The sequence below is a fragment of the Crotalus tigris genome, unplaced genomic scaffold (genome assembly GCF_016545835.1).
Source record: "Crotalus tigris isolate CLP2741 ecotype Arizona unplaced genomic scaffold, ASM1654583v1 scf7180000019553.37968852642:3898890, whole genome shotgun sequence".
NCBI lineage: Eukaryota > Metazoa > Chordata > Lepidosauria > Squamata > Viperidae > Crotalus > Crotalus tigris.
The window spans coordinates 2,012,491-2,027,865 of NW_024097591.1; the positions used below are offsets into that span (position 1 = coordinate 2,012,491).

General features: G+C 45.6%; 1 protein-coding gene across 1 annotated transcript; it reads right to left on the bottom strand.

Annotated features, from left to right (window-relative positions):
• Positions 1–288: 288 nt before the first annotated feature.
• Positions 289–13,834, bottom strand: EFNA4 (ephrin A4). The gene is made up of 6 exons (XM_039363125.1): positions 13,618–13,834; positions 7,177–7,475; positions 4,920–4,991; positions 4,746–4,805; positions 3,985–4,371; positions 289–2,496 (listed from the first exon to the last, which is right to left on the bottom strand). The coding sequence occupies exons 1-5, from the start codon at positions 13,728–13,730 to the stop codon at positions 4,280–4,282; spliced, it is 636 nt and encodes a 211-aa protein (XP_039219059.1). The 5' UTR covers positions 13,731–13,834; the 3' UTR covers positions 289–2,496; positions 3,985–4,279.
• Between the last annotated feature and the right edge of the window lie 1,541 nt (positions 13,835–15,375).

Below are 15,375 nucleotides of genomic sequence, written 5' to 3' on the forward strand. Positions count from 1 at the left end.
AATCTTGAATTTTTTTTTTTTTTTACAGAATTAAGGCAGGAGGAACACACTCCGGGCAAAAAAAAAACCCATGACAATTTATCCTGGTTTATTCCTGTTTTACTCCCTGTGCAAAATGCAAACACAATTGATAACGGCCCCGTCTCCTTGGGACACCGGGAGGCTCTGCTCGCCCCCCCCCCGGATTGTTTCCTTTGCCACAATAAGGACTAGTAACTTGATCTTGCAAGCAAAGCAGGCCTGAAATTGCTCAAGAAGAAATTCTACAGCTGGTAAGGTGTGGTTTTCCTTTGGAACACAACCCATTGCATTTCCGACAACGCGCCAGCTGGCCAATACATTTTACTCAGCAGTGAAAAAAAACCGGTTTTTGATTTCTTCAACTAGGCTCAAAGAAGCTGCATAGGCAGTCCTTGACTTACGACAACAGAGACCGGGATTTGTCTCTGGGCAAGGCAGTCATTAAGCAAGGCGTGTCCCAATTTTGCAATTTTTTATTATTATTTGCCATGGTTCTTAAACAAATCATTGCAGTGCTTTAGTGAATCAGGCGGTCGTTAATGTGAATCCAGCTTCACAAAAGTCCCTTTTTTCACTTTTCAACAGTCACTAAACAAATGATTGTAAGCCAGGCGCCTGCCTATACTGTACTGCACTGTGTCATGCGATCAGAATGCAAACACTTGGAAAACTGACTCAGACCTACGACGGTCGTTGTGTCCCGGGCTCAGGGGATCCGCTTTTACGACCTTCTGCCAAGCCAAGGTGGATTCACTTACTAACCGCGTGGCTAACTTAACAAGCAAGGGTTTGCTTGCCAACCGTGGGCAGGAAGCTCGTCAAAGGGGGCACCCTCACAAATGTCTCGCTTAGCAACAGAACTGATGGTTGTAAGTCGAGCTGTATTCTACTTCGCCGATGGGAACACCCTTCTTTCCGTGTTTTTTTACGACAGGTATTTATTTCCTCCCCAGGAAGAACGAGGACAAAACCATGGAAAGGAAGATTTTACCGTTGGCAAAGTACGAAAAACAGGGACTGTATCCCATGCTCCACAGCGAGACCCCCCTCCCCATGTGACTTGCCAAAGAGAGAATCGGGGTCCGGTGGTTGCCCCCGCGCTGGCATCTCCGCCAGTCCCCGTCGTGCATGCAAAATCCACCCTAATTGCTGGCAGCCGATCTGTAATTAAAACTTCCACCCCGACATTTTCCTAACATCTCAATATCAAACACGGCAATTAATCCCAGCCGCCTGGAAGGTCGGGGAGCGGCAAAACAAGGCTGTGGAGGAGAGGGGTGGTGGTGGAGGGGGCCGTTGGGCAGGCATAGGGGGGTGGGGGAGAAGCAAACCACGTTTGCATAAACCATTATTTGCGTTCTTTCCAAGTTTGGTCCTTTGCAAGCTGCAGCAGCACAGGGCACCTGCTTGGAAAAAACCAAACAGCAGTGCGGTGGGCGAGGCCCCCTCCCCAATCTGAATTTTTGGCTATTTTTGCAAAACACCCCAGATGGGGAAAAAAGAGATTCTAATAAAGGGAAGAATTTGGTTAAAATCCCAGTTTGAGATGCACGGAAAATGGCTTTGCTTTTGATCAGCTGGGATCTCCTAAGGCAAAGAGGCCGCAGCTAGCCTGAATTAGAGAAGGAGACAAACCCTGATAGTGCCCCCCCAACAGACCAGCATGGCTGTTTGGAGGTTCAACTTGGCAAGTTTGCCACTTTTGGGGGGGGGTACCCCTCGGCTAGAAAAGCAGAGATGTTGCAATACGGTCAGTCAATGAACCAGCAATACCCATTCGGAGCTATCAACGACACTCTCTTTTATCCTCTTCGCTTCGTTCTCACTGTCACCATCTACCCAATATCTTCCCTGTCTCTCCTACCCTCCTCCCTACACATTTCCCAACTTTTTCTTTCGAGGACTCAGGAAGGGAGACAATGAGAAGGAGAAGGAAGCCCGGGAGTGCAAACAAGGACCTTCATTTCTAAAACGGGTTTATTGTTTGGCTCAGTCGCTGATGGTCCCGGAACGAGCGGGATCACCACCCAATTTAAAAACATGTTTAAAAAAAAAAAAGGAGAGCAGCGCACCAGCTACGGGAAGTTGGTCTCTTCACAGAAGATAAAAAGTGGAGCTGTCCGTTCTCGTCGAGAACAAAGCACGGGGAGGCTGACACTGTCCAGGGGTATGGGGTGGGTGGGCAAACATCACCCCAAAGAGGAAATTTTGAGGTGGGGTATACAAAGCCAACCTTCTCTCTTAAAGTAGCAATGTTTTAAGTCATCGCCAACTGGGGAAACAGGGAAAAAAATCTCCTATCTTTGGCGTACAATCCCGGAGAGATCATTTTCAGCCCAAAATCTGGAAGAGACTCAAATTTGAATTTTCTTGTCGGGGTGAGGAAGCCAGTTCGGAGGGGGGGGGGGACATCTCCATCCGGTCCTGGAGGCAGAAAGCACAGCTTCGACATCTGGTGGGAACAAGACGCAACGCCTGGAGGGAAAAGACAGAGAAAGAGGGATTGTTAAGAGAGCACATTTCATTTTTTGAGAGAGTTAAAGTTCAAGGTTTTTTCATTTCAGCTGCTCTGTTCTTCCACATTGCAGTGAGGTCCTTCCCGTTTTTTTCTTTTCCGACAGAAGAGCTGCACTCTGCCCTCAATTACCAGCAGTCCTCAACTTACGATGACCACCGACGCCCAAGTTTCTGTCGCTAAGCGAGACATTTGTTAAGTGCTGCATTTGACTTACGGATGTTTTTCACACAACCATCGCAGCATCTCCCACCATCACGGGATCAAAATTTGGATGCTCAGCAAGGTGACTTGTATTTATGACGGCCGTGGTGTCCTGGGGTCACGTGACTGTCCCACTTTGTGACCTTCCAAGGCACAAAGTCAGTGAAAGAAGCCAGATCCATTTAGCAACCGGGTCACTAACTTAACAACTCCGACGAGTCCCTTAACAACGGCACGCGAGGTCGTAAAACGGGGCAAAAGCTCCCTTCACAAATGTTTCGCTTAGCAATAAAAACAGTGAGTTCAACTGTGGTCGTAAATCAAGGACTGCCTGTATTAGAGGACAGTAAACAGGTTGGGTATTCTGGAATTTATTCGATTTAGTGCTTAGTAATTTGAGGACTAGCTGCTTAAACGGCCGCCAAGCTCTTTTCTCCTTTGGTTTGCAAGAAGCAAAGTTGCCGGGCCGAATCTGGAAGAAAAATCATTGTCAAGCAATAAAAAAAAAAAAAAAATGAATTTAACGTTTGCATCTAAAAAAAACAACAACAAGCAAGGCGGGCGAACAAAGCCGGCTTGTTTGCAGGGACCCAAATGAATTTTCTTCGCGTTCTTAATATGTATAGATATTTTCGCCCTGATTCCCCTGGCTACGGTCCTTAAGACCGTCCTTTGCTGACACCGCGCCGGCCTCTTTTTCCTTCCCACCTTTTGATATTGACTTCTGACATTTTCATGGCTGGCTTATTTGATTTCGGCTCGGCCTCGACTGATTATCCAATTTGTTTTCTAATTTTCTGCCTTTCTCCCTTGCAACGTGGTTGGCCTTTTGCTGGCTGGGGCCGTTTCGCCATTAGCTCAAATTTTTATTTTATTTATTTTTTTAAACGGTGCCTTTTTTATGTCACGGCTCAGAAGGTTAGGTGGAACTGGTTGCCGCCCTGAGGTAGCTGTACATTACAGGCGTATTGGCTTAGTGACCGCCGCTTCCAAGTTATGACAGTGCTGAAATTGCCAGTCAAAACAATAGAACGTCATCAGAGTTGGAAAGGGACCTTGGAGGTCCTCTAGTCCAATCCCCTGCTGTAGCAGGAGACCCCTTACCATGAGCAGACTTTAATCCTTGACAAGAAGAAAACATCCCTCTATTAGAGATGCTGGTCCCCACCTCCGGGGTTCGACTAAATGACCTCCAGAGTGCCCTCTCATCCATCCATCCATCCCCCTCTTTTCACAAAACATACGCTCTCGTTGAAGATCCTCCAGAGTCTGAATTGGGAGCAGAGAGGATCATGTCAGATTAAAGAGGTGCACCCTATACGTCCAGTATCGGGAACGCTGTCTGTCCATCAGTCCAAAAAGCAGCTTTGTGATGAGTTGAAGTTGAGTTGAAGAGGAGTCTCTGGTTATTTCTAAAGTGTCATGTGATCGATCGGCATCTTTGCAGTGGGGATAACAATGGGGTGGAGGAATCCCTCTGCCAGCGCTCCCTAACCGGCCCGAGTCGCGGGGGAGACGCGCGATCCGAATTCCCTGCCGTCAGAGCCAGAGAAAGGGCACCACCAGGAGACCCAGGCAGGCGAGGCCAAGCTGGATCGGGGCAGGACCACGTCCACGAATGACAACTGCTTCTAGGGGCAGAAGAGAGAGAAAGGAGATCCAATTAAAATAAATAAACCTGTGAATAGAATAGAATAGTGAATAGAATGGAAAATAAAATAGAATAGAATATAGAATATAAAGAATAGAATAGAATAATAAAATAAAAATATAGAGAATAGAATAGATAGAATATAAAGAATAGAATTGAATAATAGAATAAGAATAGAATAGTGCTGGAAGGGACCCTGGCGGTCATCTAGCCCAGCCCCCTGCTCAAACAGGAGAACCTACACCATCTCGGACTTAAGACCGTTTTTTTTTCACCCAACCGTTGCAGCATAACTCCTTATTAATACGCCATTTTTTTCTGCATTTTAAAAGACGGAAATGCTCTCCAACTCACTCTCTGGACCGCCTCTCCCTCGAGGCTGGGATTTGGGTGCCTCCGTCGCAAGGTCTGGGGCTAGAAAGGAAACAGGAATAAGGCAGCAATCACACGGTGGTCTCCTTTCCCTCGGTCCCCACGCACAGTCTCAAGAACTGCCTCCCCACCAGCTGCATGGACAGACTGACTTACTGGTGGTGGCTTTGCAGCAGACCAAAACGTGTAGCTTCAAACACTGGCCAGGACTCTCTGGTGCAGGAATTGCTGTCAGAAGAAGAAGAAAAAAAAGAGACCACGAATGGTGGTTAGAAGATCAAATGTCCAAGTTAACCAAGCAAGATCAAGCCGGTTTATTTATTTAGAGAGCTTTCGGTTTTTTAAACACAGGTCGTCCTGGACTTACAAGAGTTCTTTAAGGGACTGTTCAAAGGCACTGAAAAACGGGACTTGTGAGTGACCGTTCTTCCCACTTAATGACCGTCGCAGCATCACGTGATCAAATTTAGACGCTTGGCAACTGACTCGTATTTATGACGGTTGCAACATCCCAGGAATCACATGATCCCCCTTCGCAACCTTTTGACCAGCAAAGTCAACGGGAGAAGCCGCGTGACTCGCTTAACAACCAATTCGCTTAATGACCGTAGCAGCCAAGGTCGTAAAATGGGGCAAAACTATTGTGATCTGCATGTGGCATCGGTGCCATCACCGATACACAGGTAGTCCTTGACTTGTGACTTTACTGTTGCTAAGCAGAACTGTTGTTAAGTCGTAAGTGTGTGGGTACAGCGCACACCTTCCAAGACCGGGACACACAATTGACCAAAAAAAGGGTGTTTTTTTTTTACTGGTGATTGCAACCACAATGGTATAACAGGTGTGCATGGCTTACAAAAATGCCATTTGCCAACTTCAAATGAGCCTGGCATTTTGCGGACATCAAAATGCAGGTTGTGGCAATGACAATTTTTGCTTCTCCCTCCTCATTTTGTGCACTTGGAAGAAGCAGCCGGCCTGTGGACCGGGATCCGCTAACAGGCGTATTTATTTCAATAAAGCCGTCCGTAAAAAGCATGATGGCGATTTAAGGCCGAGCGACACTCGGCCCCAGAACCGTGACACTCTTAGTGTGTGTCTCTGATTTTTTTATTTTATTTCATGTTTTTAATGGAGCACGGCAAATCGGCAGCTTTTTTATCAGAAGCGCAAAGACGGAACGTTATAAATTCCAAAATCGGGCAGGTTGTTTTGCCATCCGTGAGAAACAGCGGTTAAAATCTGGGCTAACGACGGAGGAAAACTAAGTTAGCTTAGGGATCAATCCTGAAACTCACCCACCCCGCAGGGTTGTTGTTCCCAGGCTAAAAGCAATGGCAGGTCTGATTTTTTTTGGACCGCTTGGTGTTTAGCAGAGCCATCCAGGACATCGGGAAGAAAAAAAAAAAAAAAAAGAAATGTGGCATGATTGCGTCAATCCCGCCAATTATAAACCACAATTTTAACTCGGTTCGGGCGTTCCCTATTGACTTTGCTTATCAGCGGGTTGCAAAAGGGGATCACGTGACCCCAGGGTGCTACGACCGTCATAAATACAAGTCAGTTGCTGAGCATCCAAATTTCAGCCATGTGACCACAAAGATGCAGTAACGGTCATAAGTGTAAAAAACTTAGAAAAAACTCCTAAGTCTTTCTTTGCAGTGCCGTCGTAACTTCCAACAGTCATTCAATGAACTGTTGTAAGTCGAGGACTGCCTGTATGACATGGATAAGGCTCATTGTGCAGACAAACAGAAATATAAGTTTAACTCAACACCCTTAAAAAAATATTGAAATACATTTAAATAAACTTGTATTTTAAATAAATCCAATTAAAATAAACCCGTGAATAGAATAGAATAGAATAGAGAATGGAACAGAATGGAATATAGAATAGAATAGAAATACAAAATAGAATAGAATAGAAATACAGAATAGAATAGAAAATGGAATTAGAATAGGAATTAGAATAGGAAATAGAATGGAATGGAATGGAATAGAATAGAGAATGGAACAGAATGGAATATAGAATAGAATAGAAATACAAAATAGAATAGAATAGAAATACAGAATAGAATAGAATAGAAATACAGAATAGAATAGAAAATGGAATTAGAATAGGAAATAGAATGGAATGGAATGGAATGGAATAGAATAGAGAATGGAACGGAATGGAATATAGAATAGAAATACAAAATAGAATAGAAATACAAAATAGAATAGAAAACGGAATTAGAATAGGAATTAGAATAGAATAAAATAGCTAGAAGGGACCCTGAAGGTCTTCTAGTCCAGCCCCCCCCCCCCCCCCCCGCTCAAGCGGGAGAACCTGTACCATTTCAGACAACGGTATTTTGTGTTTTAGGAGTTTATCAGCTGATGGATTGAATAAGTGGAAAAGGCTTCGACTCACATATGTAGTAATATTCACGGCCACTCTGGAACTCGATGCCCAGTGAGAAGGGGGTAAATCTCTGAATTTTCTCTGAGAATCGGACCGGCCCGTAGGCGGCATAAGGACGGTTGCATTCCCACCGTTTAAAAGCTCCCGGAGTTTCGTAGCAGCCTTGATAACCTTCGGCATTGACCATAAGCAGAGTGAAGGATTCCGGCTTTCCGGTGGCCCGCGGCCGTTCATAATGGGGACAGTAAATATCCAGATAGTCGTTGATGGACACTTGAATGGCGTAGCCTCCGTCTGAATCAAAGAACCTGGAAGCGGGAAGGAGAAACAGCTTCAAGTGACTCCTCAAAAAAATCCGGATTTATCTTGCAAGGAGGACAGAGCAGCGACTCATGCAGGGAAGCAATGGAGAGACTCTTTTTCTTACTTAACCCCCATATTTATCCACTTGTCCCCACTTGGAACAGGAGAGGGAGCTCTCAAACCGGGAAGCAACAGGCAGACTCCTCAATTTATTCCCTCTCCCCTTTAAACGGCAGATCTATCGCTCATACCGAGAAGCAACGGAGAGACTCTTTCTCACTTAACCAACATATTTATCCACTTGTCCCCTTCTTGAAACAAGAGAGGGAGCTCTCAAACTGGGAAGCAACAGGCAGACTCCTCCATTTATCCACTCACACCTTTAAACGACGGAGCGACAATTCATACAGGGACGCGACGGGAGGACTCCACTTTTCTACCTATCCGCTTTATTCATCCACTTCTCCCACCTTTAAAATGAGGGGAAGCTCTCAAACTGGGAAGCAACAGGCAGACTCCTTCTCAACATATAGCCTCTCCATCTTTAAAGCAGACCCTCAAACAGTCCCTTAAAACTCCCTTTTGTGACCTTCAGACAAGATTCATTTAACGACGTTACTAACAGCAACTGCAGCTGTGCCAAGACAGGTCGTAAAACGAGGCATTAAACAACTGTCTGGCTTAGCAGTGGAAATTTTGGGCCTCCATTGTTGTTGTAAATTGAGGACTAGCAGTGGTTCTCCTGGGCTAAATTCCTGAGATTAACCTAGCCCTACAGAGAGAGAGAGAGAGAGAGAAAAAAAGGAAGCCAGCGACTTCCCAGCCTGGCATTCTTGGTGTGGCCCATGAATTTGACATGCGGGCTTTGAAGAACGATGCACAAACACAGTTGTGCAAGAAAAGCGATTCAGCGGAAGTGGGCCATCGGGGTGGAGACGTTGCAGGTCCTTAAGAGACAAAAGGCTGCTGCTAAATAATTAGATACGCCAATGACCTATTTGGATCTTGTGAAGATGGAAAGATTAGTATCTCTTCCTCTGCTCAGAATGGAAGAGAAGAGAAGAGAAAATAGGAATAGAATAGAATAGAATAGAAGAGAAGAGAAGAGAAGAAAAGAGAAGAGAGAATACAGAATAAAACATAGAATACAATATAAAATATAGAATATAGAGAATAGGACAGGATAGGATAGAATAGAAAATAAATAATAATAGAATAGAACAAAGTAGAATTAGAAAGAATAGAATATAGAATAGAATATAGAATACAGAATACAACATAGAATACAACACAGAATATAGAATATAGAGAATAGGATAGAACAGAATAGAATAGAATAATGGAATGAAGAATAGAATAGAATAGAATAGAATAGAATAGAATAGAATAGAATAGAATAGAATAGCCAATGGGGAAAGCTGGATTCACAACGACCAGGTTACGAATTTATTAACTGCAAATTTATTAACTCGCTTAACACATCCCCTTCAAAGACATGCTTTAGGATGGGCCGTTCTCATTTCGGGAAACTTACCATGCCACCCACGCGAAGCTGGTTCGCCAGCTACACTCTGCACGTGGTCTGGAGAACCCTGCTTCCCATCCATTTTTATTATTATTATTATTTTTACTTAAAGGTTTTTGTGGCTTGGCTGGCTTTTGCTGAGATTAACACCTTTCCCCGCCGCCAGAGGAACGGCGCCGGCGAGTTAAATCCACCTTTTTCTTCCCTTGAAAAAAGGTTTGCAATATCCTCCCCACATTAAAAGCGCCGTTTCTCATTACAAGGCCGCAGTGACTCAACCAGCAAACAGCCCAAGCTGAGATTAACCATCAAGGCGGAGAAATTTTGCAATCGCAAAGCGAAGTCCAAAAACGCCAGCAAATTGGGAGATCGCTTCCCAACGCAGGAGGAGGTTGAGAACCAGAATTTTGCATCAGGGAGGTTTTCCCTCTGAGAGACATTCTAGGCCTCTCCCTGAACTGAGTTTGGGAATCCGGGCCAGCAATCAGCCCTCCGAAGATCACATTCGGATCCGGCGTTAAGAGACGTAGAGTCCGGAATAGGTTGTATTTTCCAAGCCACAATATGTAAGGGCAACATGTAAGCTTCAAAAGCCACTGTGGATGGGATGGGATAGGATAGAATAACAGAATAGAATAGAATAATAAAGAATAGAATAGAATAAGGAAGAATAGAATAGAAAATAGAATAAAATAGAAAATAGAACAGAACAGAATAACAAGAGAACAGAACAGAATAATGAAGAACAGAATAGAATAATGAATAGAAGAAAATAGAAGAGAACAGAATAGAATGAAGAATAGAATAGAAAATAGAATAGAACAGAACAGAATAACAAGAGAACAGAATAGAATGAAGAACAGAATAGAATAATGAATAGAAGAAAATAGAACAGAATAGAATAGAATGATGAATAGAATAGAAAATAGAATAGAACAGAACAGAATAACAAGAGAACAGAATAGAATAATGAAGAACAGAATAGAAAATAGAATAGAACAGAACAGAATAACAAGAGAACAGAATAGAATAATGAAGAACAGAATAGAAAATAGAATAGAACAGAACAGAATAACAAGAGAACAGAATAGAATAATGAACAGAATAGAATAATGAATAGAAGAAAATAGAAGAGAACAGAATAGAATAGAATGAAGAATAGAATAGAAAATAGAATAGAACAGACTATAGAAATAGAATATAGAATAGAAAGCAGAATAGAATAGAACATAGAATATAGAATAGAGCATACAACATAATATAAAGTAGAATAGAATATAGAATAGAATAAAATACAGAATAGAATATAGAATAAAATAGAAGATGTTTCCTAACATCACCCCCTCCAAATCCACTCTGCAAAACATCCAACAAATGTCATTTTTCATCCCCATTTTGCAACCTCTGTAACCAGAGCCCTAACCATCCCAAGGTCATGTTGGCCTTTGCAGCAAATAAACAGACTGAAAAGTGGAGTATCCCTCCGTTTCCCTTATAGCCTTTTTCTCATGCACCGCCAAAGAGTTTTGGGGTGCAAGAATATTTCTTAGAACAGGATTTGGGGGGGGGGACATAGAGGATCAGAATGATAAAACAGGGCTTGTAAACTTTCCAGGGCGACCGCAAACTTTTCCGGGAGATTTTGTATTGCCAAGCGTTGGAGATTTGAAACCGTGACAGGCTTTTAAAAAAACAAATGTGGGCAAAACAATTGTAATTAAACTTAGGATCGTGGCATTCTTGAAGAAATGGAATGAATGAGTACATAAAATTGCCGATTGCTGTTTCGGCCGCAGATGTTAAAACTGCAAAAGCTCAGCATGGAGAAAAAACAACAACCTTGTCACCAAATCTTTTTCTGCCACCATTGCATCCAATAACAACGTAATTTAACTTGGCATTCTATATTTTTGGGAACTATGTTTCTGTTTTAATGTTTGCATCTTATTTGTGTGGCTTTTAATGCTCCCACTGTATCATTTTGAACCCTGTTTCTGTTGTAATGTTTCTATTCTGCTGCGTGCTTTTATTTCAATGTTTTGTTTTTATTTCAATGCTTTGATTGCAAGCTGCTTTGTGCCCTGCTAGGATCAAGGGGAGCATAAATTAAAAAATGCACACATCTCCTCCTCCTCCTCCTCCTCCTCCTCCTCCTCCTCCTCCTCCTCCTCGCTCCCTTCCTTGCATCTAGAAAGCTAGTCTCTTGGGGAGAAAGCCTCCGATCTTATCTTTTCCTTGCAAGCTCCACACAGATACAGTTTCCAAACCAAATGCGTCAAGGAAGCTGGCCTTGCAAGGAAAAGAGGAGAACAGAGACCTTCTCTCTGAGAGACTAGATTTCTCGGTGCAGGGAAAGGACCCGATATTGTGCAACGGGAGCAAATAGTTGGGGAGTTTCTCACCTGTCAACAACTCCTATCGAGATAGTGGGAGGGGCTGGCTAGCTCTTCCCACAGTCTTCTGGAGTGGCTTTAACCAGGACTCAGACTAGGTGCCAACTAACTTCTCCCACGCTGAGCAAAAACAAAAGCAAAAACAAGGTGGAATGCATCTCCCAGGAAGGAACACAACCGCCACCCATCGCCTTTCCCAAAATTAAAAAAAAAAAAAGGAAAATTAAGAAAAATTAAAGTACTAGCTCAGGACCCAATTCCCACCCACCAGAAGAAAACAGCTGGGCCTTTTACTGGAGAGCGGTGCCCAGATGTTGGGGTCCATTCCAACCTCGAGTGACCCCCCAGGAATGTTTAATGCTTCGTAATCGGAATCTGTGTGTTTGTGTGGGGGGGTTTCCACCAAAACACACTTCTTTGCAGGGGCTTATGACTACAATGGGCCCCCCAAATTTCCGTCCTTAAGCGAGTTTTGCCCCTTTTTACAACAACCTTTCTTGCAGTGAATCCCTGCAGTTGTTAAGTCAGTGACACGGTTGTAAAATGAATCCACTGACTTTGCATGTCCAAAGGTAGCAAACTGTCGTAAGTACAAGTCAGTTGCCAAGCGTCTGATTTTTGATCACGTGACCCTCACTTCAGTGCTGTTGTAACTTGGAATTAGTCACTAAACGGATTGTTTGAAGCCCAGGGCTATCTGGGCTTGTGGAAAAACAGAGATGGACTGTGATATTTTTCTCCCCCCACACACACACCTTTGCTAGTTTTTAAGCATTTTTGCACAGCAAGTAAACTCAGAGTTTGTTCAGAGGAAGGTCTAGGATTTTTTCTAATTAAATTATGATATGGAAAAACGGGTCCGTTTTGCCTATCTGCAGTCAGCTTTGGGAGTTGACCCCAGTTTGTTTGAAGAAATGCAATCGTGGCCTTCCAAAGGTGTCTGGGAACACCACCCTTCTCGAGGGGGGGGGGAAGGGGGGGACAAGCAGACCCAAGTAAAATAAATTTCCAGAAAAATAAGGCTGGAAAAGAAGCAAGCTATCCAAATGACGAACAAATAAGAATCCAATAATAATGAGAATAAAGGAATAATAAGAGTAAGAATCAGCCAACTGTTAGAATGAAGAAACGGAAGTGATGCCAGCCAGCCTCAACTATTTGGAGGGGGGAGAAATGCAGATTTTGGAAAGAAAAGTGAAGGATGTGTGTGTCTCTGTGTGCAAACAGCAACCTGCTTCACAGCCCCCTCCCCCAAATTAAGCTGAATCTCAGCCTCCTCTCCACCAGCCCATTGCTAAATTAAATCAAACTGCCAAAGGTGGGGAGGTTTGCCCCCTTCCCCCTTGCCAATGGTGGAGCAGAAGGGGGGGAGGAGGGGGCTAAGTTAGCCCCTTCCCCAATAAAAAGGTGAGATCAAAGGGAAAGCTGAGCTTCCAATGGAGGAAAGCGAAAAGGGCATTTTGGGGGGGGGCACCTGGGCGGCCTTCAAACAAAGAAGATGCTGAACGCGGGCAACATGGAGCCGAAGCCCCTGGCCCAGCTCTCCTCCCCGCGACCCCCCCCTCCATCCCTCCCTCTTCAGCTCGCCCCACCTCACTGCTTTAACCCCTTCCTTCCCACCAGCAAAGTTTGAGAAACTTTTTTTTTTCAAGGGGAGATGCGCAGCAGGCGGGTGTGTGTGTGTGTGTGTGTGTGTGTGTGTGTAAGAGATGAAAGGGGAGGTGGGAGCTTGAGTTGGGAGGGCTTTTTTGGAAGGGGGGGGAAAGAGATTTTTTTTTTTCTTGCACTTTCTCCCTGCCCTGGGACAAAGGGCTGCCCATCCTCCTGTGGGCAAGGATGTTGGATTATAGGGGGGGGGTCTTAGCAATAGGAGGAGGTGAGGAAGAGGCCTCTCTGGGGTGCAGAGGGCCGAAGGGCTTGCAAGGGCCCCAAGGGGGAAGGATGTTTTTCCCCCTCCACCCCCAGGGAGAGAAGGAAGGAAGAATTAGAGGAAGGAAGGAAGGAAGGAAGGAAGGAAGGAAGAATTAGAGGGAGGAAGGAAGGAAGGAAAGGAAGGATTAGAGAGGGAAAGAGGAAAGGAAGGATTGGAGGAAGGAAGGAAGGAAGGAAGGAAGGAAGGAAGGAAGGAAGGAAAGGAAGGGATTGCGTTGGCTACTGCCGAGCCCTGGGAGGGGAGGATGGGCGAGGGAACCCCGCCGGCGCCCCCTCCCCACGCCCGCCTCCCTCTACCTGGGATTGCTGCCGTTCCAGTGGACGCTGTAGCGGAGGCCCCGCACCTGCCGGCCCAGCAGGGCGCCCCAGAACACGAAGAGCCCCCAAGGCAGCGCCTCCATGGGGCGCATCGCTCCGCCGGGAGGGACGAGGGGGGCGCAGTAGCGGCGGCGGCGGCCGGAGGAGTCGCGGCGGGAGGGGAGAGAAAGCCCGGACGGAGCCCCGCCCCCGCCTCCCCACCTCGCTCCCAACTTTCCGCCAATCAGCAGCCGCGCTCCGGCCCCAAAAGAAAAACAAAACTTTGAGCCAAACTTCGGAGCGAGGATGGAGGCGGGGGGGGAGGAGGGAGGCGGGGGGGGAGTTAACTCTTCGCGGCGCGCTGCGTCCATTCATTCGCAGAGCTAAAAGGGAGGGGGGAGGGGAGGGGGTGGGAGAAGGGGCGGGTGGGGGGTGTCAACATTCCCGCCTGCTCCTGCTCCTCTTCAAGCCATCAGGATGGAGCTGGACCTCGGAGGTCATCTAGCCCAACCCCCTGCTCAAAAGACAAAATGACAGAGCTGGGAGGGACCTTGGAGGTCATCTAGTCCAACCCCCCCTGCTCAAAAGAGAGAATAACAGAGGTGGAAGGGATCTCGGAAGTCATCTAGTCCAACCCCTGCTCAAAAGACAGAATGAGAGCTGGAAGGGACCTCGGAGGTCATCTAGTCCAACACCCCGCTCAAAAGAGAGAATAACAGAGGTGGAAGGGACCTCGGAGGTCATCTAATCTAACCCCCTGCTCAAAAGACAGACTAACAGAGGTGGGAGGGATCTCGGAGGTCATCTAGTCCAACCCCTGCTCAAAAGACGGAATGAGACCTGGAAGGTACCTCGGAGGTCATCTAGTCCAACCCCCTGCTCAAAAGAGAGAATAACAGAGGTGGAAGGGATCTTGGAGGTCATCTTGTCCCACCCCTCTGCTCAAAAGACAGAATTAGAAAGCTGGAAGAGACCTCAGAGGTCATCTAGTCTCAGGGTGTCATTGTTTATTTTATAATTCTATTGTTTTGCTTCTGTTGTCTCTCCTTTCATTTTTCTTTTTTCTTATTGGAAGCTGCCTGGAATAGTCCTTGCGGCGAGATAGACGGCCGATGCATTTTAACCGATAAATAAATCTTTATTTATATCGTTTATCTATGTAGAGTGCCACCTGCTTCCGAGCCGGCCAGGTGTCACCTGCAAGGCGAGGAGTTGCCTAGCTGGATCCGCCAGAGCCTGCAGCTCCAAAGGCAGTCTATCTGGATGAAACCGAATCTCCACATTGTACTGAGGTCTTGTGATATTAGCAAGGGATTCTGAACAAACCCGAAATGGTGGTTTATATTAAGAAAAAGGGGGGAAATTGAGGGTGGGAGCGGGGGGGGGGAACCTTTGAAAAGAAGTGTCTTTGGCTTCATCTTTGATCTGGCTGCTCTTTATCTGCTTCCCACTCCTTTAATAAATCAAATTAATTAAATTAAAGGCAGGGCTTGGGAGAGGAGACGGTGGACCGAGGCGCCATCTAGTGGAGAAATCAGAGATTGAGGAAGGGGAGGAAAAATATAGGGAGCCCTTGACTTACGACTAAAACGAACCCCCCTATTTCTGTCGCTAAGTGAGTTTGGCCCCTTTGGACGACTTTTCTCGCCACGTTCCTTAAGCGAGCCCCTTCGGTTGACACGGTTGCTAAGTCAATCTGGCTTCCCTCTGGACTTGATTTGTCAGAAGGCCGGGACACGGCGACCGTCGTTAAGTAAG